The sequence below is a fragment of the Ptychodera flava genome, chromosome 22 (genome assembly GCF_041260155.1).
Source record: "Ptychodera flava strain L36383 chromosome 22, AS_Pfla_20210202, whole genome shotgun sequence".
In the NCBI taxonomy this organism is placed as follows: domain Eukaryota; kingdom Metazoa; phylum Hemichordata; class Enteropneusta; family Ptychoderidae; genus Ptychodera; species Ptychodera flava.
The window spans coordinates 9,176,100-9,202,870 of NC_091949.1; the positions used below are offsets into that span (position 1 = coordinate 9,176,100).

At 36.4% G+C, this 26,771-nt stretch overlaps 2 protein-coding genes across 3 annotated transcripts; one reads left to right on the forward strand and one right to left on the reverse strand.

Annotated features, from left to right (window-relative positions):
* Window positions 1–959: 959 nt before the first annotated feature.
* LOC139122620 (alpha-(1,3)-fucosyltransferase 10-like) lies at window positions 960–7,729 on the reverse strand (the record flags this gene model as incomplete). The annotated part of the gene is made up of 3 exons (XM_070688197.1): window positions 960–5,240; window positions 6,097–6,214; window positions 7,517–7,729. Coding segments are annotated over 3 exons (1,581 nt in total), but the record flags the coding sequence as incomplete, so codon positions are not given.
* Window positions 7,730–8,201: 472 nt separating this feature from the next.
* On the forward strand, window positions 8,202–26,100 carry LOC139122621 (serine/arginine-rich splicing factor 7-like). Of its 2 annotated transcripts, XM_070688198.1 has the most exons (6): window positions 8,202–8,433; window positions 9,082–9,159; window positions 11,712–11,894; window positions 15,594–15,635; window positions 18,098–18,187; window positions 23,442–26,100. In XM_070688198.1, the coding sequence occupies exons 1-5, from the start codon at window positions 8,303–8,305 to the stop codon at window positions 18,183–18,185; spliced, it is 522 nt and encodes a 173-aa protein (XP_070544299.1). In that variant the 5' UTR covers window positions 8,202–8,302; the 3' UTR covers window positions 18,186–18,187; window positions 23,442–26,100. The 2 variants fall into 2 exon arrangements, with proteins under 2 accessions (XP_070544299.1, XP_070544300.1); XM_070688199.1 differs by lacking the exon at window positions 15,594–15,635.
* Window positions 26,101–26,771: the final 671 nt, after the last annotated feature.

A 26,771-nucleotide genomic window follows, 5' to 3' on the forward strand; every position in this document is an offset into this window, starting at 1 on the left:
ATTGTCTGAGAAAAAGATAACCCAGAGAATAGTTGAAGTTTGCTTGAGAACATTTCAGCAAAAGTTTGTTTTTCATTTTCGAGGTGCGAACTTGAGGTGTCAGAGATTATACATGAGAAAAACAAATGGTCAGGTGGTTCGTTGCAGCTTTTACTGTAATTACATGAGGGTTTCGGGATCTGTGGTTGAGTCGATATCATAGTTTGTTTGCAAGATAAAGCGGACGAGTATCTAACTTTATTTAAAAACCGGTGATGTCGTTGGGGGCGCAATGATGTTAGGTCATAATCGATATCGCCCTTTGACTGTGTAACTGGACCAGTTCTGCTGAGTGATCAGCCTAATTGACAACAATGTCTAATTTGGACCGAAAATACACATTTACAGACATTTATCGATAATTTGAAATATTATTTGTTGTCAAGCTGCCTTAAAATGTATCAGCTTTAGTTAACTCTAGAATGTGCCTCGGGGACAGACTAAAATCCAAAACTTCTACAGCTTGTTCTCATTTTGAAGCACATAGAGTCACTTCAGTTTTTACCGACTTATTTTTGTGAAAATCAGGAATTTGAATCCCCAGGAAGTTAAAACAGGAATGGCGGCCATTTTCTAGTGTTGGTAGATATTGGACAATTTCTCTTAGTACTTTGACTCAGATTTTTATTCTTGATTTCATGGTAATGATTCAAAGTTTAAGGAAAGTTTGAGTAAACATACAGACACCACCAACTCACCATGTAAGCTCTTTTTGGTATTTATACACATACCAAATATGAGCTAAAAAATTAAGGCTTTCAATTTGGGGTGTGTAATTACGAATTTCGGATTCTAGCCTACAAGTCTTCAAGACACATTCTAGCTTTAAACATCTGTGCATTGATTGATCATCCACAGTCATTGGATCAGTTTCCTCAAAAACGCCATGAACACCATACAAATCATACAGATACAAAGTGTAAAACTCAAAATACAAATTTATTGTCCTTTATATTCAATTTGAGATATACAAAAATTGTACATTTTGTAAAAATTACTGTGTTGCAAAGAATAATGAGCAAAAATGGAATAAAAAAATGACAACCATACACAAACACAAAAACGAAGGCACACATAAAGTATATTTTTAATTATTGCTTGTAAGGATAAATGTATTTTTGCTTTGTTAAACAGCTCAATACCAACTGTTCGTCCTTGATCCAATTCAGTGATTGGACAAATCAAACACAGGTTTTCAGGAAATAATTCAACAAATTCTTATGGTATCTTTTCTTTATATTTCACAAGTTTAACCAAAGATGCGAAAGAAAAACAAACCTGAAGTCTTATATATGTAATTCAGATATCTTAGCAAAAATTCAGGCTTGAACTGACGGTGAATTCAGGATCTCCTACTGTCAAAATATCAAATATACTTCAGCCTGTCACAAATATTTTAATATATATATGTATGTATGTATGTATGTATGTATGTATGTATGTATGTATGTATGTATGTATGTATGTATGCATGCATGATGGTACGTATGTATGTATGTATGTATGTATGTATGTATGTATGTATGTATGTATGTATGTATGTATGTATGTATGTATGTATGTATGTATGTATGTATGTATGTATGTATGTATGTATGATGGTATGTATGTATGTATGTATGTATGTATGTATGTATGTATGTATGCATGCATGCATGCATGATGGTACGTATGTATGTGTGTATGTATGTATGTATGTACGTATGTATGTATTTATTCATGTATGTATTTATGTATGTATGCATGATGGTACGTATGTATGTATGTATGTATGTATGACATTTTTATGATGCATGCATGCATGTCAAACAACAAAATAGATTTCATAACACAGTTCTGACATGAAATTCCAAAAATATGTTTGCCCCAATTTTTTATGACCTAGAAAAATACACTAACAAGAAAGACATAAATGATACTTTGTCACTGCCTATGTTATCATGAAAACAATACAAATCACACATCACAGGTTTGGACTACGTTTACTTGGTAAACACTGGCTAAAAATTTGCCACACTTGTATAGGCAATATACAAAGTCAAGCATACTATGCTATATTCAGTGCTATCATTTTGATTGTATGGAACTGGCAGCGGTTAAGGAGTCAAACTCCTTTTTTGCCACATCACTGAAATAACTTACTCTAAATATGCTACGACATCAATTCAACTCTGAACCTTGTATGGCTGGATATGGCAAGAAATGCATTTGTTTCCTTTAGTGTTTTCTTGGACTGAGAATGATTTACAGTTGATTCACTTTGTCCTCTATGTGAAAAGCATCTACTGATACAGAGCAGCAATGTAACAATTTTTCCTAAACCAAGTACTGAGATGTTTCCTGACCTTAGCAAAAGCACTGAGTACCAAATGACACAAAGACAATTCTGCAAATTTCAAATGACTTCTACATAATTTTCATCTCTGATAACGTCACACACATGAATGACACTGAAAACCACATGAACTGTTTCCTTTCAGTCAAAAAAACACCATTCAGACTACTGCTGTAAATGAATTCTATAGAGTATAGTTATCAGCTGCAGCCTTGGTATAGTGTCTTCAGCCTATGGAATAATTGACTGCAACTGAAGAAACAGAATATGAAGGGAGACTCTGCCTCATAATTCTCTACAGATATGCATGTCATGGAAAAGCTAATTGCAGTAGATTCATACGCTACAAAGATAAAATTCTCTGACTCTTAAATTATATCTGTTTATATACTCTAATCCTTTTTTTAGAAAATCATATAAAATTTATGTATGTAATTGTATGTTGCCTTTTGGCTTCTAATAAAGTTCACATTTACATATAATATATCAATACATAGTACCATGTTCAACATGTCATAAAAATGTGATTGTGATTGAATCAAAATGATACTCATGTCATGAGCATGTCTCCTAAAGGAATGCTTTTTGAATACATTTGGTAAAAAATATTTTTCAGTGAGTCAAAAATGACTGATTGTCATGATTTTGTCCTTCCAAGACAAAAATGAATTTTGCAAATTTACATAATGCAGAAATGCAGTAAGATGTCCTGATGACTGACTTTCACTTCATACAGGTGGCAGGAAAATGCAGAAACATGATCAGCTGAATTTAGTTTCATCCCATTCAGGTCTCAAATATGCAAAATTTGACAACCTCCTTTGGGCAATATATCTGGTTTGTGTCCACACATGATTATTTGATTGGGTGCCTGGCCCAGGGAAGACAAATTTAACATGGTATACGGACAGTGACCTTTGTTAGCTATCATGATAACACCATAAACTTGTAACTAACCACTGCACTAATCAAACAAAATTCTTTGAAGTCCACAGCGAAAAAATAATCCAAGACAAAAAATTGGAAGTCCATCTTATTATTCTATGTGACAAAGACAATTTTGTGGCTAAAGCCATATTTACAATGTACAAAGGTGTAAATGTAGCTTTCTGATAAGCAGTTTGTGTAAGCGAGCCATAGATATTTATTATAACTGGCTGAGAGGTTGTTACAAATCAATGTATCCAGTAACAGAATTTACTTTGTGTAATTTACAATGTGTGCACTAATATGAAATAAAACCGACACATTGTTGATCTTTTGATTAGTGCGTGTGTGTGTGTATGCGTGCGCATGGGTATGTATATATATATATACATATATACATATATACATATATATATATATATATATATATATATATATATATATATATATATATATATATATATATATATATATATATATATATATATATATATATATATATGGTGCATTTTGTAATGCCTTTGGTGCGGTGGTATCAACTTAGGACACATCTCATGATCACAAAGTATCCATACAATAAGGAAACAATGATTGTTTCAATTCTTGGGGAACACGTACTTATGTCTGATATTAAACAGTGTTTCATTTACATCAGACAAAATTTGAGTCACTCAATTAACCAATGGCACTTATAGTCTGTCCTGTACCATCATCTTCTGAGCAAGATCACGGTATTCAGCCCTTGTGAAATTCTTTCCAGAGTCTATGAAATATCTTAGGGCCCTGGCCTCATACTTGCCCTGGTCATACAACTGCATGTACAAATCAATGTTAGTATTTGGATTCTCTGGATTGTAATATGTTGGCCGAGGGCAGTTGTAGTGTTCGGCTTTGGCGATGTGCGTTTGGGGCTTTCTGTTTTCCTTGATTGCTCGCTCGTTTTCATTTACTCTGTTGCAAACATCACACTCAAATGTGTCGATGAAATTCTTTTCACTGTAATCGTTGACTCCCCATTTTCTGGAATTCATTTCAGCAAGAAGTCGCTCGTTTGTGATTCCCGTCTTCTTAAAATCCAAGTGTTTCTCATACTCTTCGTCATTTTCGTCCAAGTACTTGAGGAACTTTGCCAGTTCCTCAGGACTTGCAAAGTCGTCAGCAATGATCGCAGCATTTTCAGTGGGCAACCAATCCTTGATCGATGGTGAACCCCTGTAAATAGGCACGGAGCCAATCTTAATGGCTCTCCAGAACTTCTCAGTGATGTAATCATCACAGATGGCATTCTCAAAAGAGATGTGGAACTTATACCGGGCAAGGATCTCATGGAATTTCCGGTTGTCCATAGTAAGAGGATCTACCAGCTCACTGGGAAGATCTCGGTTGTGTAGACATGCTCCGTAGGAATCAACTCTGATATGCTTCATCAGTTCTCGCACATAACTGTCTCTGTCAGATGGTGGATCACAATCTGACTGTACAAACACAACAGGTGCCAGGTCCCCTTTGCTCTTTTCTTGGGTCGGCACAAGGTATTCAGTACTTGACAGATCCGAGAGTTTTTCCAGGTACTGAGTTGTGATCGGAAAATCTGACTGTCGTTTAAACGTTGATGTGTGATTGAACAGTGTCAAGCACTCTGGCTGCGTAAGCTTGTAATTATTTTTGGGCGACTCCTCATGCAGCAAAGCCCACTCATGGTGTGGCTTTCTTGGCAAGGGTAGATCCAGTGATCTGACATCTGTGCCGTAGTACATAAACACTTTTGTCCTAGGGTGGTGCTGAAAATGTCTGTCCACAGTGAAGAAGCATTTGTCTTCACCACATGTTTTTACCTTCCCCCTCTCTCCAGTGAAGCCAGTCCACCACAAGATGATTGGGACTTTGACATCAAGCTTTGTGGCATCAACACTCAGCAGCTCATGCCCATCGAGAGTATCTGCAAAAATAGATGATACCACAGTGTCAGTTTTCTACAGTGTGTCTCTTGAAAACACAGTACATTAGTAGGGAGCTTTACTTTTCTTTTCTGTGAATATTTTATGTATTCAAAAGAAAGTAGCACAGTTCGATAAAATCATGATTGCTTTTGGAAAAAGACACCTTATAACAAATGTGTTCATATCAAGGTAGGCCATCACTAGAAATGTAACCAGTGCTTTAGTCAAATAATTTGCATGACAGGAAGTACTGTAAGCAGAATGTGATACAAAAATTGAAAACAATTAAAGAAATAACTACAATTGAATAAGGTCGTGAACATTTCAAAAATTGTAGCAACTTGAATGTGGAAGGGTAACCTGCAGAACCAATTTTCCTTATGAAAACAAAAATGAATTCTTCAAGTACATGGCCTAAATATAAAGTGGAACTCCCCAGGATTATAATTATTTGTAAATTTGTTGGGCTAATGTGCAGCATTGAAAAAGCTGTTATCCAATTGGGTAGCTGAATCTTACCAATATAGTTAAAACAATACAAATAGACTCCCTAAGTCACTGTGAATAGTGACAATGGACCAATTGTTCAGTATGGGCCGTAGTGTTCTTCAGTTCTGACTGCAGATGAAATGATGCACTGTGTATCATGCATATGGCTATTACTTATTATCTAATACATCACTCAGGGTAAATGAAATCACAGAGTACTCTGATATCAGCAATTCTATTCAGGATCAGCATCATGGTGTAAATCTAGTGCCCTTGCAGCTTGAAGTCACATAGAAGCACAATTTACACTGGTCTGTTTGACTTTGGGGACAAGTCCAACAGTCAGAGTAAATGATTTGTACACACCTCCTCTCACTAACTGTCCACCATAGTCAACAGTTTCTTCAATCCAGAACTCATCAACTTCAATTCCGTCTAATTGTCCTCCGAAGACTACATCTTCCACTGTTATACTACTTAGAATCTAAGCACAATTTGAGAAAAAATAAATAAATTTTTGACCCATATGATATGGATACAAGCAGTCTATGCACTTGTTCAAATTCAACAGTTGCCTTCCAGAGCTATTAAGTTCAAACCCAAAACCGAAAACTGGCAGGTAAGTTATGATTCATAAATTTGGCAAGAATCTGAAAATATATCAGCAAAAGGTACTAATACTTTGCTGAGCTTCCTGGAAATTTTGAATCAAACAAGTTCAATTCACTGTCTAGTTTGATAGCAATAGTGTAACAACAACAATTATTTGTGAAAAGAATGATGTTGAGTCATTACAGTTTACACTCAAAATTTCTAAAATAATTATAATTGAAAGGGATTATTGGTTTTGAACCATACATCACATGATACAGTAATTTACAAGTTTTGAGCCGGTTAAAGGGGCAAGTCATTTATCAGCTTTATCTCACAGCAAATTGGCCAACATAATAGAAAAATTCAAAGGAAAACATGGTCTTACACTATATAGATACTCAACTTCAACAACAACTAACGCGAGAACAAGGCATTGAGAGCTGCCCCTTTAAAGGGTTGGTGATTGGTAGCAATAACTAATGGAAGAGACTAGGGTGAGTAATTAACAGATACGGACTGTTTTCTTTGGCACTGATACAGAAACATGGTCCCTCCACAATTTTTTTGTGGAGGGACCGTGATAGAAATAGTCACGGGTAACTTAGCACTTAAATTACAGCTATTCCAGGCTCTCGCATTAGTGATCGTTGACATTGTTTATGTATTTTTTTCTTTTTTGAAAATTGTGTTCGGTCATAGACCCTCTAGAAAAACTTTTTCTCGAGGGTCTATGCATGGATGTATATTTTTGTACATGCATGGTCAATGGTTCGGTTAAAGATTTTGTTCAGAGATTAAGTTGATAACAGACCTGCAGCTTTTTTAAGGCTTGTGTAATTGACATGCTAGTACTTCAGACATACAAAAATTAGTTCTCATTGTGAACAAAATGATATGTGGTTCGCTCAATCCTGTGTTTGATATCAACCAGTGATTGATACGAGCGTCCAGGCGTCTGACTTTGTGACTATGAATTACATGTAAGTTACATGTAACTATAAAAACCGTTTCTTGCACCCTACACAGCCTATGGCATTAACGGAGATACCTTAAGGCGGCCAGTGTAGGGGTCACGAAACTTATGGGAAATTCCTCCAGTTACGATATTCACAAGGACAAGAAGGAAAAGAAATAAGGAAATACTATGAACACATAAACAATAAAATCTGTAAGAACATTGCAAGACTGTTACCTGCAGTACGAAAAAAGTGCGACAAACGAAGCACAAGTGATGAAGACCCGTCTCCTTCGGCTGATTGCAGCCATATGTGGTATACGTAGAGCTTCTAGAACAGAAACACCACTTTTGATTACTGTGCAGGTGAGAAACACAATGGACTGTGCCAAATCGGCAGACGAAATAAATTAACTCTGCTACTTCCTGGTTGTTATTGTTTACATGATCTCAAGGAAATGGTTTTCAGCCTCAGCATTAGAAGCAGCCGAACCATCAGTATTCAAATGATTGACAAGTGACAAGCTAGAAATTAGGTACTGAACAACAACTAACAACTAACCCTGATGAATTTCAAATTAAATTTGACATAATTCCCTTGAATGATATTTATAAATGGAAATTCAAACATTAATGAACGATGCGGGCCCGGCTCCCCAATTCATCCAGTACACAATATCCGAGAATCTTGTTCTGAAGCATGTTGTAGGTCTCTCTATGTTGTGGACAGTCGTTAACCTAGGGAGACTTACTATCTCTTTTTTTGTGTTTCAGATAACTTTTTGCATATACTTTGAGAATTTTAATGCAGTGAGTAAATTTTATCTTAAACCTACAAAAATAGCACAAGGCAAAGCGACTCTCACAGGTGTAGAGTGTTTTGGCAGCCAAAGTACCCTACCATGTTGTTTTATTTTATTAAGTTAAGTGGTAATTTTCTGACGGCTTTACGTACGAACGCGTCAGCACTAAACCGCCGCTGCATGCTTGTCAATTTATATCTTCCTTGGCGTCAGTGGTAAAATGGCCGAGCTCGATAGATCGTACGGTGGTTACAGGATCTTTGTGGGCGATTTAGGACCACGGGTTGGTAAATATGAGCTGGAAAAGGAATTCGAATATTATGGCCCACTGATTAATGTTTGGGTGGCAAGGTATGTGGACAATTTATATCCCTTCCCAACTCGAGTAGTTTCGGTTTGCCAACGACAGTGGGAACGAGATTGTTCATTCTTCTGCGAGTCGGTACAATCGACCTTTGTGTACGCGGAAACACGATCAAGGAAATTATAATATGTATACTCGCTTTAGCTGATATCTGCAAACAACGGCAAAAAATCGTTGCCGTATGTTGGTTAGTTTAAGCATGGAGGTAGTAGGGTTTAAGCGTTTCAAATTTCGACGTCAAATGGCTCCACAACACCACAGCTAATCGCGACTTGGTTACCGTGATCGCCACCGTATCCACGCTCTGAGATGCGCGCTCTGTTGAGCTCAAGCTATGGTGTCCATTTTTGGGAACATTATATTTGTAAACATTGTTGCATCGCACTCACGAATTGCAACGGCCAGTGTCAGATAGCTAGCCGCAGGGGAGAGGTGCCAGGTTGTTGGACCCTGTATGAGCGAGAGGGTTGTTCAACGTGTTTTAATAAACTATGGAGCCAGTGGAAGAAGTAATTATGGTACAATGAAACACCACTTACCACGTTCATGTAAACTCTCAAGCGTGGCCTGATTATTTTGACTACAGCTTGGTTCAGTTCATCTTTTGGACTTACTTACCTTACTTCTTCATGTAGAAATCCTCCGGGTTTTGCATTTCTGGTGTACAAATACAAGGACGATGCTGAAAGAGCAACACGAGCCTTAGATGGAAGGTAAGGTATCTTTCGTTGAATCAGAGATGTAAGAAAAAATAGATTTCCATTCATGGTTGAATCATGATGGAGGTAGAAGCGAGATCTCCAACGTGGTTGAATCCTGTTGCTACAGTCAAACATTACATCAAGGCATAGTTTGCCTATTATCAAAGACAGTGATCTAGTTCACTCGTGTAATTTAACTTTGTTGTGTCAGATTCACAAATTGTTTGATATTAATCATGAGAGCACTCATTGAGAACAGGTTAAAGGGAAAGGCAGACACTGATAGCTGATTAATTTCTACAGGTATTGCTCTGTAGTGGCTCAGGTGAAATTTATATCCTAACTACATATTATTGCAAAGGTTAGAGAGAATGCCAAAAGCTGACGGACGTGCCATAAGACTCCTTGAAATTCCTGTATTTATATTTTAGAAATGTAGAATGTATACTTCTATTACTATTAGTAACTGCTACATTGTACATTAATGCTACTGTATTGCACAACTTTGATTGAAAAGTGAAGCAAAGGGCAAACTGCTGTATTATCGTTTGTGATGCCATTTATTTTTCTATATAGCAAACAAATCACCTCAAAGTATGTTGAAATACATGCACAAACCTTCGGGATACATTGCACTGTGTACAATGAGCAGATCAATTGTTATTATTGTCAAGTACATGTAGACTCTATCGAGATCAGAATTCAGTCGTCAACAGCATAGTCTTGAAGATTGCACACACAAAGACTGTGCTGAGAAGATAAGTGTTTATCATTGTGGCTTGATTTTTGGAACAGAACAAGAAACTGTATTTCACAAACTGAACAAAAAAGAAAAATCATCAAAGGTTTACAGCAAATGAAGTTTCAGGTATGCCTTTCTTGAGATCATGTGAGCCAAATGTCTCTGAAAGGGGATGGAGGCACTGTGAACAAGATAACACTTGTATTTGACTGATTCCAAATGAGGCCACAATTTTTTGTCTGAAATGTGCAACAGCTCTTCCTGAAATTATGTGCAGAAGGATGACAAAAATTATACTTTGTTTGTACCAGTACTGTATGATGAAAACTAAAATCACATGTCAGGGGCTGTGATCAGAAACTGCAGTGGTAATGTACAAAAGGAAAAATTTTGCCCAAGCATCAGTCTGCAGGCATAGAATGCTGTGTGTAATATTGTATTCACAATGTAGAAACATGTGTGTAAGTGCTATTGTGTCAGCGATGTGCCGTACACTGTAGTCTGTGAAGGCACACTGGTGGTGATTTCCAAATCGGCTCAATATTGTTGAACATCTACACTGTCCTGCCCATATGGGAATGTCAGCTTGAATACTCAGAAAGAATAGCTAGGAAAGAAAAATGTACTAATGATGTGTCTCAAATGCCTTACTTATACCATGCTTACATTAAAGCTCAGCTTTACTAATGGCTGATCCTAAGTAGTCAATAATAGCTGTGTTATGTAAACGTTTTCTCATCACAGCATTGATGTTTATCGGGGAATTTTGCTTCCTAGAATAGCTACATATAATTACACCATTGAGTTTCGCAAAAAATACACATGTAGTTGATTTTGCTCCTATATTTGTTGTGCACTTACATGTATTCTGCCGGTTTTGTCAACATGATGTTTTGTCAGTGCACTACGGTGTGATTAAGATGTGCCTAAACACTGCCAAAGCTTTTTTGTTTGCTGAACATTCCAATCCAAGAGAATTGTACATACTCTGTCACTCAAGATGTTTGGTGACATTGTAAACTTTCGTCATACTAAGCTACATTAGTTATTTTTCACCCATTTACCCCAGTTCACTTTAAAAAGGTCTACATTCACCATTGAGAGCGATAACAGTAGGTTTGGACCAAACCATTGTTGTGAAAGGGTTAACCCTTTTAGTGCTGTTTTTTTTTCCCCATCAAAATTTGAGTGCAACATTTTACCAATTTTTATAAATTTTTCAGTATTTAAAAAAAATTTTGGACCTAATGGACACATACTATATACACATACACATTTCATTAGCTACAGATTTTCATCAAAATTTTGGCAAAAATCCGAAAGAAAAATTGACTTAAGTATATATTATGAAGGTGACAAAAATTGACCTTGGTGCTTCAAAGGGTTAACCTATTTACCCTTAGATTTTGGTGTAACCGTATTGTTTTCCATTAGAGCACCATTATTGGTAAAAGAGAAGATCTGAACACGGAGCTAAAGACCTTTTTAGCTCCATGACGTGAATTATATCCAACACATGTGCATGCTTGAAGTAAATTTCAACTTGGAATTTCCAGTCAAGAAAAAACAACTACATACACATATGATCTGAACATTTCACTTTTCACTCTTCGCCATTTTCTTTGTAACATAAAAAAAAATTCACCGAAATGATGATTTGCTTTTAATTTTAACCGGCATATTTCAAGTGTGGATGTTCATTCCCATGAATGTCATTTCAACAGAAGTTACTTGCTCTGCTTTGTGTTCATACATGTATCAATGTACAATAAGAAGAAATAAATATAGATTGCCTCATCGCCCTGTCACATTGTCATTGCAGGACTGTGTGCGGAAGGCGTGTAAGGGTTGAGCACGCTCGACCTCAGCCATCCCGCAGTAGGAGGCCCCCTCCCCCACGCAGATGGGACCCCAGTCTCAAATGTTACACATGTGGTGAACGCGGGCATTTTGCTCGCGATTGTGACAGAGACCGCTACCGGGGACGCAGCAGTCGATACAGCAGGTAGGTGTCTGGGCAAAAATTGGCGAATGCTTATTCTAAAATCAGCATGGCCATAAGAAAACATCTATCCTTACAGAGTTGTCTTATTGATTTAGATAATATTTAAATAAATATAAAATCCTTTTGAAATCATATACATGTATCATAGAGTGTCACAGCCATGGATACAAGTTTCTACATAATGTAAGATTCATGCAAACTGGAATTCAACATTTTTTTAGATAACATGCATACTTCATGTTGACATTATTGAAGACTATAGTATGATTTGTGTTTCACTGCAATTATATCAGTGATGTGAACAGAAATGTACAGTTGTGCTTGTAGAAATGAAACGAAAATCTTATATCAGTACAGGGTCAGTAACAGTACTGCTGCATATTGTATTCCAAAGCAAATTTGTCATCTGACATTCCGATCTGTTTTTTCGAAAGCCACAAGAATTTGGTGGTCAGTTCTTTTTTTCAGAAAAGTAATTGACCATTGTAGAGAAGTATTACTTGTGGTTTCAGTGTGGTACAGTGAGGAGTAGGAAGAGAAAATCACCTGCGGGATTTTTTTTTGCACACTGTGCCGATATTCTCTCAAAATTGCCTGCCCTAGGGAAGTCATTCCACATAAGGAAAGCCCCGCAGATGCACATTAGATAACAGTGTTGCGGTATTTCTTACAAGGAATTCAACTCAAGCAGTTATAATGAACAAATTTCATTTATTTAATTTTGATGTTGGTTTGAAAATACCACATGTAAGCAATTATGGAAACATGATATTTTTGATGAAATTTTGAGTATTATTGATGCTTTTCACATCCAGGCAGAACCTGCAAATTATCCATAAACCTCGATACAAATTTTATGCAAATTAGGGTTGCTAACTCTTTGATTCGAAATGGCAGCCTTTATCTCTGTGTTCGTTGAAATTCTTTTTGATGGTGGTGTCCAATTTCAGTTTGAAATCATACAAAAAAAAGGAAAATTGCCGATTCAGAATGTCCAATGATAAAGTGAGACAGTGGTCAGAAGTGTACATGTGTGTATTTGTTTGTTTGTAAACTTATTCTGATGAGGGCATCAAAAATTAACCTTTGCAAACTCTTCCTTGGTAGCATAGCTGTTTAAAAAGCTATTTTATCCCAGTCCACCAGCAGCATCTATTGCAGATTACAGGCAAACCAGTGAATGGAAATACTGACAACAGACAGGGAAGGTATACTGATATTTCATGAACAACTGAGAATTCACATTTTCCAGTGAACATGATACATCATATTTGACCATTGCAGTAATACTTGACACATTTTAATATCATTTCCTGAGTGTTTTCACAGTTTCTCATCACTGGTTCATGTTGATAGATGAACACTGTGTTTAGATATCATTAACAATTCATCCCATTCTAGGATGACTGTAAAGGTTAATTTGGAGATGTTTTATATGTGAACTGGCAGCATTTGAACCCAAGATTGTCACCAAATGACCTTGCATAGAGGCTGGCCACATCAAAATGATCCACTCGTTTATACAGTGTCTCTGAACTTGATTGGGAATTTGTACGTACGATAACTCTTGTTGATCAATGTTTTCTTATCAACAAAATGAAGGTAGTTTTGAAATTGCTTCCGTCTATTTACATGTACCTCATGTCAATTTTCTCAGTCTTTGCAAGGTGTAGTGGCCACAATCTTGAAAGTTTTTTGCTAAGTAGGACAAATACTTGCATGTATTTACATGTACATGTATGTAAATCGTTACATTACTCATTAGTGTTTGGGACTAATTCAACGAATGCACATGTGCAGTTCTGATACCTGTTATACTTTTGATTAAATATGCAGTATTTATGTTACTGTTCACATACACTGCAGGAAAGTATTTTGAAAATCATGTCATATTTTGTCCTCTGGTTGGCTATATTTTTCAATGGCTGTATAGTCTTCACATCACTGATGTAATTATTGTAGCTAAGCACTGTTTGTCTATCATGGACACCTTTTTTCTTGTCTCCGTTCCATGTTATTAATTTTTTTTCATTTTTTGTGCAATGACTTGCTTGTTTATTCAGGGAGTAAAGGATAAGTCATTGAAAACCAAACGTACGTGTATACTCGCCAAAAACATACTCGCCTCACATTCGTGTACGCAAGAGCATAGTACTAGAGTGGCCGAATATTGCTGAGCGATTCACTGAGCACCATTTGTTGTGAGCCATGTGACCCAGAGAACCAAGCATGCCTTGCAAAACCAAAGTGCGGCCGAAAATGGGGCGTCTGATATGCGATACAACCCAACCAATCACAAGCAGGAGTGTACCGTACTCAGTTTAAAGTTTCACTCTACGCAAGAAGGGCGAGAGAGCCAAACCCACTTAGAGCTATTAAACCAATATTGCCAGCTTGTAAAGTGTACATCTACCAAAATTAAGACACAAGTCCATGCCTCTTCCACCAACTTCACTCCAGTGTTGTGCTCGATATATAACTGGGTTACTGTTCACTACTGTTATCTTTGACCACACTGTATGTAATAAAACTTGCGTCCCAGGATTAGGTAAATAACCTACCAACCTCCTTTCTTCTCTTCTTTTTCCAAAGGTAACAGGTAACATTTTGTGCATTCAGATACTTTCAACTGTTGTAAATTTGGAATTCATGGGTTCTGAGACCCACTTTTGTCTCAGATTGATTTATGTTGACATCAAGAGATCATGGCAAAATAGAGAGATTCAGTTTGTTTAAACAGTATTATTTGAAAAAGAATGCATGTCTGAAGCAGACTTTCATGCAAATATATGCATATGCAAATATACCTCAAGCCAAAACTCATTTAGATTTTATCACCAGTTATACTGGTCAGATTCACCCGAAAAAAAAAGGAAATTTAAGAAAATTTATAAGATTTGCAGTATCAGTGTCGTTATTCTACTGTAAAAAGCATCTGGATGCAGAATTTTATTGGTATTAAAAAATTTTGTTGGTGTGCTGACTTTTTGATGTGGACATACATGTATTCTACATTTCTGTCTTTATCGCCATGCACATTGAATGATACAACAACATCTGTGCAATCATAGACTGTTAATGTGCAGTTTGTGTATTGGTCTTTGAGTGGGAATGTCATTGTGGTGACAGTGTATATATGTGTGTAAGTTACCATAAGAGTGTGTGTTTACATATCTAGAATTTTTCTGTCAATTTGAATGTTTGAAGCTTCTTTTGTGTACAGATGATTTTCAGAAAAAATGACTTTGTAAGATTTGGTTGTGCTTCAACTTGTTAATCTCTCCATAGTGAGTGATAATTTTCAGCAATTTTTATTGCTTCTCAAAAAAATACTCCTCCAAGCCATTCTTTTGTCTTTGTTTACGAATTTTTGGTGAGCAAAATGTTTTAGAATATGAAAAGATTACAAAACTGTGGAGGCCACATCTTTCGTTTTGAATTTTTTGCAAAATGATTTCAGCTGTTGTTAAAAATTTAATGCTCAGAAATACTGGCATCTGTTGCTTTTAGGATTACCGTATTTACTGATATTCTTTTGTTTTAAATTTTTACAAAATGAAATAAGTTAATGATCATCATGCCTTAGGTTGTCACAGTGAAGAAGAGATGCACACAAGTTGTTGAGCTTGTGGTTCATGTCGGTGGCTTTGCGCTTCCATTTCACCAAACTGATTGGGGGTTCTTTCATTCCTCCACCAGATCCAGATCTCGTTCACCCCTTAGGCGTCGTTCTTACAGCAGGTTAGTTACTTAGCTTTTGAATCTTTTTGTCGATGGCCTCCAGTCATCCGTTTTTGCTCAGTATTGCTCTACAATAGTTTTCTCATCAAATGCTATGATATCGCACAACATTTTTTTTGTGTGTTGAAAAGAGTCTCACTCTGCTAATATCATGTATCTATCATGTTTGGAATTCTGGTTTTTCATGCAGCAAAGCCATCCTAATCCTTTAAATTCATCACGCTTTGCTTCAGCACTGTGGTGATTGCTTTGATACTCAAGATAGTTTGTGAAGCACATTGATGCTCACCCTCACCAGCTGAGGGGGCTACAACTTCAAGTGTGCTCTATTTCCAATGAATTTGCAAGTCAAACAACCTTATATGGTTTCATATGTCATCTGTACAATGCCTGTGAACAGTCTCCACAAAGGCAAGGGTTGGTTATTGGAAATATGTAACCGAAGCTTGACCTTGATTTCAGTGTAATTGAGAGATATCATGGGCTTGAATGAGTCTTCCTATAAAATTCAATGCTGTAAAAAGTAGTAGGATAAAGATATTTAGTGTATACCCGGGTGACTTGCAGTTTGTGCACATGTCACCAACACGTCGCGACATTGAGATCTGCATGTGTGTCTGGTCAATCCCTTTTGACATGCTGTGTTATTTGAAAATGGTCTGTTTTTCATATGTCTGTAGGTAGAGAAATAGTCTGTGTAGCTTGATTCAGTGGAGTAAAAGCATTGCCAAAATCATGTATTGTGAAGATTATGATCATAAGTGCAATAGTAGGAAGTAATAATTACAGTTGAGAGCAATGCAGGGATTGTCGACTGTTGACAGCTGCCCATTTTTTTCTTGCCATCAATTACCCTAATCAAGGCATAACAATTTAGAGTGAGAGCCAGCCCAGAGTTTTACTAGCTAGTTCTTGACCATTTGAAAATCTATCATGTGTTAGATGTTATGCCTCGAGCATTCGTACATCACATCATACTGTACTTGCTCAGTGCATAAGTCACAGTGTGATCAGCTATGACAGACAGCCTATTCACCACCATGGCCCAATCTTTTTGTTTTGTGTTGCCAAGTTTGACCTCAACACCATTGAGTAAGATTGCAGAGAAAATGTTTCTCAAGGGTCCATGTCAACACTGGGCAAGGGGGCCAGAGTTTTCTCCATAGTGCACTGATTGCACAAATCCCCACCTATTTAATCTAAATGCCCCTTAAAAATGGTGGCATACCACCACTACAATGAGATCTTTAAGCAATGAAGTACGTCCAACAACGGTACCACAAGATTTTGACTAGTTCACGAGTGAAAGTGAGTGCATATAAAGTGAACTGGTCAAAGTCGAGTGGTATACTGTCACTGTCTGTGATTTATTGCTTTTATATCATAATAGTATGCTGAAATTCAGGCATGGAAAGTCAAAAAAGGATTTTGCTCTTGCCGAGAGCTCTGGGTATGCCAACCGTGGTATATATTGTGAATGTACTGCGGTTCTTTTCTCGTCTTGACCAATCCGATCATTGTATTTGCGCCATCAGTACACTGATATGATATAATATGTTTACATGTGCTGAATATTGATAGTGGCATTTGTGATTACCATGTATGATGATGTAGCATAAACTAGTTAAAGGGACAGTCCACAATCCATATTTCTCATATTAGATCTTGTCAACATTGAGTATCTACACAGTGTTAGCTCTTTGATTTCCATTGAATTGTTATCAAGTTCGTCAATTTACTGTAAGAAAAGCTGATAAATAACCCCCCTTACTTAAACCCACTGTCTGCTTAGCTAGCTTTCTATCTGAAGAAACCAAAGGACTATCATGTAGACTTTGTCTCTAGATAAACTGTGTTTGAACTCAAGTGAATGAAATTTTATGATTTCAGTAAGCTTCTAATTAAATGTATTAAATAATTGTTTCATGGATAAGAACAAGAAACATGAGACTTGTGAATTTCATATTTGATGCACACTTTATTTTTTAATTTACTTGAAAAACCTTGATTCGCATAACTTAAAGTTGCATAGTATATTATGGCCCCCTCAATCCACTACCCATTTCCAAGCAGACGGGGGACCCCCTTATGAGATAATCCTGAAAAAAACACTGAAAAGGATGAAAGGGGTAGGGAAAAACGCAACAGGAGCTGTACATCTGGATGAGTAGTCATTCCATGAACATGTCGGTATATGATTGTGTGTGTGAAGACAAAGACATTGGATGAAGTTGTGTGTATGCTTGATTTGTTTATATCAAAATTCAAATGTACAGATTTTGTCCATGCAGTAAATTGTAAAATAACGTGTTTCTCAGTTCCTCTCTTGTAGTGTCTAGTAACTTTGGAAGAGAACCATTTGTAAGAATTCAGCGGTGAAATACTGTGAACCCTGCATGGGTCAGCGTGTGAAATCTTACAGTGTGTATTTCACTCTACTTACTCTTCTTCTAAATTCACAGGAGTCGATCCAGATCCCGTTCCCGATCCAGGACACCTCGCGATCTGAGTAGAAGCAGAAGCTTGTCAGGATCTCCAGGAAGGAGATAAAGGTATCCCAAATATCTATCCTTCATATTCCTTATAGGTAGTTCACGTCTCGAAAATGAAAGACTTAAAACTTTTGCTGAAACTTTTCTCAACCAAACTGTCAACAGTGTTCTTTTAAATTCAAGAATGAAAATTGGGGCCAGAGATATTCACCGACATTTGAAATTCAAAATGATGGCCATCCTATGATATCACAAAGAGACAATTAAAATTCCTGATTTTCGGAATTAGCGAAAAATATTTGTAAAAGCTTGAGAGTCCAAATATCTTTCTCTGAGGCGCATTTTACCTAAAAATAAAAGCTTTCAAATCAAGAAACTTGATATTCCTTTGTCAACTTTGACCTGAGATGTTAATCACTCAGGATATTTTATTTGCACTAAAATGTAGTGGAGTGTCGGTTGCTCACAGTGACCCGCAATGTCAAATTGGTTGACTGTGCTTTGTTTATGAGAACGTAATTACTTTCAAAGCCGTTTAATTAGAGTAAGGTAGAACGTGCCTTGTGGACAGGTAGTCAGAATCTCAACTTTCTACAATTCTTTTCTGATCTACCTCTTGTTGGTGTTTATTTTAAAGCTCTATGAGAAAGAAAAACTTTCACCAGCTTAGTTTTATCGAAAATCCAAACTTTAATTCCCCCCCCCCCCCACCCATAGAGTTAAAGGTCTGGTGAAATGCCCATGTTGCAAAATCACAGAAATACAGTTGATTGTCTATAAAACAGTCACATTCATTTCTTTTTTGTTTAGCACGCGTGATTATGAAATATGGCAAAAGAAAAATGCGATGTGGGCGTGTCCGTCGAGCCTCTCCAGTCGACTTTTTTTGCCCGACACCGTATCTCATAACGGGAAGTAAAGTATTTCACACCTCCGTAAGCTCCCCACGGGGGGTAACTTCTAGGTTTTCCGCTTACATGATCAGGACAGTGTCCTCCTTCAATTTCACTATGGGAAAACGTTATTTTAGTGGCTGTGACAGCGGCAAGAACGTAACGGCTCAACTGTAAACTTTTTTGAGTTCCCGTCAAATGTTGAGTGTTTGAACCAATGTGCTTGTCTCTTCTGGTTCGTTCGATCGGCCACGGTCCCTGAGCCTGCCTCGCTACACGCCACACAATTGGGACCATGATGCAATCAACTGCATGAACACCAACACTGAACGTTGTGACTGCCATTAAAACGAACAACAACATGGAACGTAGAGATCGCGATACAAATACCCTGTACAAATCATGGAGCACAGTCCCTCTGCAGCTCTGGACTGTGCGCATGGAGGCCATTAACCCTTTTCCTGCCAGACAGTAATAACTGTATCACTTCCCCATCAGCAAAGTCATAAAAAGCGGTATTGAGCCAAAACATGAAGTATTTTCACACCACTTGGCTTGGTATGTTATAGCATCTTTTGTCCAAAAAAAATCAACTTTACAGTATTATGTTTTCAACAGCCTTCAAATCTACAGTATTATGTTAAAATACATCATATGGAATACATTGTATTTCATTAATTTTAACCATCTTGACCTGGTGGTGAAATATGGACTTGGCAGGAAAAGGGTTAAAATGAAGAACAATAGGGAATACCGGACCACGAGGACCGCAATGCAAATCAACTGCAACATAGAATCTTGTGGCCTCGATTAAAATTTGTATGTCTGCTATGTAGGCCTATAGCAAAAGTTTCAATTCTCGCGAGCAGGCGTTCCTATGCCTGCAGTACAGTAGACAAAGTGACGTCAAATTTGTCGCGAGGGCTCGATTGCGTGCATCTAAGTTTCAATTCTCGCGAGAGCCATTTATGCATGCTTTGGACTAGACTAAATAACGTCAGATCTCTCGCGAGACTTGGCTCGATTGCAAATACGTATGACGAAAGAACGCAATACGGAAGTAGATACAGTTTTGCGAATCGCCGAGAGAGAAGTGCAGATCAACACAAGACTACAAACAGCCACGTTTTTTTTCTTTATTTTGCCATATTTTTAAACAAAAATCAGTTTCGCCGCTGTGGCAAATTAGGATCTTTTTTTTTCACCACTTTGAATTTCGATTGGCATTGACGAACATGGCGAATAGGCAGCGCAAGCACCGGTGTTTTGTTAGCGGATACCAGGCAGAGATAAGGTGGCGTGGGACCGCTATTTGATGTAAATGAAAACACCTGTGACGTCACAGACGGCCAACCTTGACTCCCGCTGAGGGTGTGACCTGGGTGTCGCAAAATGACCCGATGAAAACCGCGCATAGAAATATCAAAAAAATTTACACTTGCGCGTACTTTTAGGTTGCAATTTTGTTGCGAGTGTAATAGTATTGCCCCGCCTGGAAGATATACATTCTCAAGAACGGGACCATTTCACCAGACTTTTAACACAAGAAAGGCAACCATTTTGAATTTGGAATATCGCAAAATGTTTGGTAATTTGTTTCTCTTGTTCCAAATTTGGCACGGTGACCCCCTATTTTTAGTGTTGATTTGATAAGAGAATGGTTGAGTTTTGTTCAGGAAAGTTTGAGCAAAAGTTAAGATCTATCACTTTCGAGGCGTATACTATAGATAGCTTAGGAAGCAATATAATGCTTTCACAAGTGTCACACATACGTAAGTTATGCTAATTTTATACATGGTTTATCAGGTATTACTTGAACAATAAAGTGTTATGTGGAACAAATTCTTGTGTATGAAGAGCTCTCTATGTCAATTCAAATTTTTTGAAAACAAAAAGGTATTAATACAGGGATTTGTGGGACTAAAGATTCACAATCAGAGCTGACATGAATGCATTGATTGACTGCTGCTGTTGAATAGATCATAGGGCACGATGATACATGTACTGTCTAAGCCTACTTAACTCAGCAATGATCTTGGTGTTGCTCTATCATACTCTATCAGTCCTAGCTCATCACACATCAACACAAAAAGGGTATTGAATAAGACACGTAATTAATTTAACCCTTTGTAATCTTGTAAGAATGTTTACAAAGGTATGTGATTATTTTGGTGTGAACCTGCCATGGCTGCTCGTACTCTAAAGCTGTACCATTTGTTTTATATTGCCTTTGAAATTTTGGAATAGTTCCCAGCATGAACTCTCAACTGGCACATGTAATATTAAAAATTTGAGTTGGTGATGTGTTAGTAGCATTGATTTTTTATAAATAACACATGTATTTGAGCCCCAGAATTAATGTTCAACAATAAGTATTCATCTAAAATTTTTTACGACATTTTCAAAGATTATGTGTGGAGGAATGGTACATTTGATGCGTTGTACAGTAAGTGAGGCTACCACAATGCTCCATGGTCCGCACACATGGAGATCACTCACTGAACTGAAGCAAATTTCTTCTATACACACAGAAAAGCTAGGTCCATATTTCAAAATTCTGACAACATAGTTTTGATAATCATAATTTTCTGATGTCCCACTGTGAATAATGAGAAGATCAACCCCTTTTCCATGGAGGAGATAGCAGTTTTGTAATTTTGTCAACATAGATTTTTGACAGCCATGCACAATATGTACAAAGAAACTAAGGGAATAGGTTGCAACTGTGTTGGCCAAAGAAAGGGGTATTGACTTTTTTAATGTTCGTAACAAAGGAAATTTGCATGTCTGACAGGTGGTATGATGAGACCATCTTAGTTGCTGATACCTTGACAGGTATACAATACAAGGTATACCTTGACAGGTGTACAATTTTTAGCACCTTCAAACATCGATTTCTTAATTAATTTACTCATGAATTTAAACATAATCAATAATTTTGGAACATAGTTTTAACAAATAATCCTGAAGTTAAATTCTAAGTTTAAAATTGTTCAGATACTGATAAAATTGAAGAAGCCTTTAGTAAACAATGTTCAAGTGCTCAAATCAAGGGTACTTGTGGGTAGCCTAACTTACTGTGCCTTGTACCACTGGTTGATATTACGATTGAAACTAGAAATCAAGTGTCCAGGATCTAACCATATGCTCTAGCAATACATGCAGATACAAAGCACCTCAAACTTTTTCAGATTTCTGCCATCAGTGTTGTGCTTGTGATGCTGTAATTTAATAACAAACCTACAACCATGCTCAGGGCTTGTCAGCTCATATGTCACACCTTGGGGCATGTTTCTTCACATGGTACACCCATTATTCTGTATGCCTACATATCTGACTCACACTTTGTGAAACTGTTGAATTTTAAATTGGTTAGAGCAACTTTGCTGTCTGTTTAATCTCACACAGCAATATGGCTCCTATAAAGGGACAGTCCTCTATCCCTGGTTCTCGCATTAGTGGTAGTTGACATTGACTATTTATGTGATTTTAGTCCTTTGTTCTCCTTTGAAATTTGTGTTTTATTCTCTTGAAAATACACCCAAAAAAACAAACAACAAAAAAGCCTCAACAAAACTGATCCTGTACTTTTATGAAAGGAGAGAAGAAATGTTTGATTTTATTAATGTATGTCAGTCTAAAAGAAAATCAAAGTGAAATTCTAATGTTTCATTTGCACCGTTGCTGTAAACTGCTTTTAAAGTGACTGCATGTAATGAAAGCTTTATTGTCAGTGCTTTTCAATATCTAAACTTATCAACAATAGACAGAAAACATTAAAATCCTTTTAATGTCTGTTATTTTCAAAGAGATTATTGAAGTAGTCAATGTTGAGAGATTTCTGTTTGTAATGTAAGCAGGAACTCTGTGTTTAAATAAATTTCCATACTGCACGTGTGAATGTCACATTATGATTTATTGATTGTGTGTTGGTGACGGAATTAGTTTCTGAAAGGGATTTGGAGATAACTATAATGGAAATGTGCATGATTATAGAACATATTAAAAATATCTACCTGACTGTTATCTCAGTAAATTAATGTCCCCTAAAAGACAAAGAGAATTGCGATGGTTGAGAGACTAGCAGCCAAAAACAACTGCAAACAAAAGTGGAAAAGTCGCCATCTCTACATCTGATTTTAATCAGGTTTATTAAGATTCTGATTTAAACTTGATTTAAACTTGATCTGACTTTGATAATGTTAAAAGTCAATTGAAATTAACTAACTGTTATTAGAATTAAATTGACCCCTGTTGTGTAAACTGTGTTTGATATACCAAAGCAGCATCAGGAAAATCGAGCAAAGTGGTAAATACATAGCAATTATCCTTGATAGATTTGCTTTACGTGGCCAAGCCTGGAAATATAGTTAATGTGAATAATGAGTTAAAGACACCTTTCTTTTTGTTTGTCGTTTCAGGAGCACAGTTAATGGCAGCTTTCTCCTGGAAATTATCATGTTTTGAAGAAAGATATCAGGTCTTACAGCAGAGGATGTCTTTGAAAATTCTTTGAGAAATAGAGTCTCACCAAATGTTGAAGTAGTTACAACCATGCTGTACAAGTAATTAGGACTTGTTATGCTCTCACTCAGCAAATATTCAACTTCTATTGAAAAAAAGCATTGCAATTGAACTTCTCAACTAAACATTTTCTTTCCTCGTGTAAGTCCATGACAAAGTGAAAAAAAAAAAACCAGACTGGGAAGTAAATGAAACTTGAGAAATCCGGCTGTAATATGCAAATAATTATATGATTTATTAGCTGGTAAAGATGGAAAAATTTGCAGTGTGAGAGCATTTTCCTGTTATTTTCATAAACTTCATTATTTTAGTCAGAAATTTTTATCAAATTCTGTCGGTAAAGTCCGTAAAGTTTATATTTTGTGTGTGAAAATCTTTGAAAAACTTCTATGCTCTTGTCAAATGCCAATTATTATGACCAGGCTGTTCCTAGCGTAGTTACCAGACTTCTTACTTAAATCCTTCTTCCAGTCTATACTCCCACAATGAAGCTCTGACCAACACTGTTTTGCATTTTTATGGAAAAATACCTTCAACTGTCCTTAGTTACCGAGAAAACCTGAGGACTGGCCGGGCCTTTTTGAATATTAATTAAACTGCTTGATAGTGTAAAAACCTCAAGAGAACTCTTTTGAGATGGCTGGGCAGAAAATCAAAATGATCCTATGAATTTTCGGTAAATCAACAGAGTCAACAACAGAGAAAGGTTTTAATTGTTTTGTATAAAGAGAACAGCAATAATCACAAGGTTTTGGACAAGTTACGAAAGGTAAACATTTTTCAATGGTTGAAAAGGGTGACTGCAATGAAACCTCAACAGCACCACAACATACAACATTCATAAAAAAGTTATAAAGATTATCTGCTAGTTATTATAAATAATACTGTGAAAGAGGAAGTCAGATGAATGATGTACTTTGTGTTCACCTTTTTTTCTGCCTGGCTTGACTCACAAGAAATTCATGTTTCTCATGTTTATGCTGTGAGATTTAACCATTGTTCTGCTGTGTTATCGTAGTATGTATTTTAACTCCCTACAGCCAGCGTTGAAACTCAGTAGTGCCTGAATGACGTAACTGTTTTATTTGTTGCAACAATGGGATACTTCTCTCAGTGGTGACTGAGTAATAGATTTGAAAGCATTTTCTTTATGAGATAGTTATACACAAAAGTTTTAATGCAGTACTACTGAATATTTTAATTAACACTCTTTAAAACATGCCCAGTTTTTGTCATTATATATCTGTAAACTCAATACTTCGAGTTCAAAATTCAAACCCTCATATGTATCGGGATAAAAAATGTTTCTGATATATTTCGAAAGAATATTATGATTTTTCCTCGTACTTTTACATTTTCACAAAAAATAAAGTATTCTTAGAAGCAAGGAAAGTAAAAAAGTGCTTGGTTGAAAAATGTATCAGGTGAGTGCTACCATGCATGTAACATTTTCAACCTGTTCTACCCTGATTCCATGTAAACAGGTTCACAGCTTCTATGGATAATAATAGGTCTAGGCTAAACCATAGTTGGGAAAGGGTAAACCTGAGGACAATTTGAAAGTACAGGGCATATTTTTCTTTAATTTTGTTTGATGTAAGTTTGTAATTTTTTGCCAACAGGTACATCTAATCTATCATTGAAATAATTTTATAAAATGCTTTCCAAGTTTAGAGTTTGTGTCACTCAAAATATGTACACTCCATATGTTTGCATCATAGTTTTACCAATTTATTTTTGCCTCCATTTTTTTCTACACTGATCGTCACATTAAAATACCCATGGCTAATCTCATAAATATATACAATATGCGGCATAGCAGGTTGTACAGTGAGATTCTATCGTCAAAGTAATCTCATAAATATATACTATATGTGGCATAGCAGGTTGTACAGTGAAATTCTATCGTCAAAGTTCATTCACCCAAAGCTATTTGTATGAAGTGCCAAAACCTTCAGGGTTATTTGCTTAGTTTAAGTTAACAGTAATAAAAATCTTCTATTCATCCGGTTGTGGTTTTAATACTGTATTAATCTTTTAGATTTTATTCTTGTTTGTAATTTGCATAATTTCATGTTGACAATATGTCAGTAGGATGAATGTAGTACTTTACAGGTATCCTTGGTAACAGGGTGAATCGGGGAGTAACTTACTGGATTCCATTCAACATTTCTTGCAAAAGTAATTGTACATTCACCATGATCTGATCATGAACTACCACTAAACTGTTGCTCACTGAAGTCACATACTATCAAATAAATGTAAAAGATACAGGATTGGCTATTTCCAGTAAGTTCTTCTCGATTTACTGACTCGAACCAAGTCTTAATTCTTCTCATGTTCCGTTTCCAACATTGAATGCCGGAAGAGCTAAACATTCTCTAACTTTCATGGATTGGACTTTTTTCCATCATTTCACTATTTTTCGTGATTCGAGACTTGATAGCTTTGTTCAGAAATGAGAGGGTTACTCATGTATTAATGTATGACTTTCACATTGTGACTTGTATAAAGTACACTTTCTGATTTAAAATAAACAACCAGTCTTTCTCATTACTTTAATTTCGTGTGGTTTATTTTTAATTTGCATATGATTTTAATTTTCTGTGGTATTCGTGTAGCACTTTATAATCACGTACAGGAAGTACAAATAAGATTCTCTTGTTGCCCTACTTAAAATGAACACGTGTATTCACATGAAGATCACAAGGCCAACCTTTCTTATGGCATTATACAAAAACACCCTTTCAATAAGTGACAGTATTGGCTGGTATTGGATAGTACTACAATGGGCCAGTTTTCTCATCCTTTAATTATTCCACAAATATCCAACAAACCCGAAATGTGTTCTACTCAAGCGAGCTGTATTTTGTCAGTTACAATACAAAATTCGTAGATATAAAAACTCATGCTGAACAAATCCGAATGATTTGCATGCTGGCATTGGAGAGTGAACTCGCATCCTAACAAAACAGTCTATATCATGTCCTTTTTATCACAAGACACACATGTCAAACTTTGTGATCCTGTTAATGTCAAACAACCTCATTGCATAGCGTTCGTCCAACCCAATCAACAGTACAGTATAGAGCGTACTTGTGGCAAATGGAGACTGCAACTTTGATTTGGCAAACTTTTTCTAAAGATAGAAAGTTGAAGTTTTAAATTTTGCACATACTGTTTATTTGGGAAATGCTAAATCGTTTGCTTCTAGAAACAAATTACGT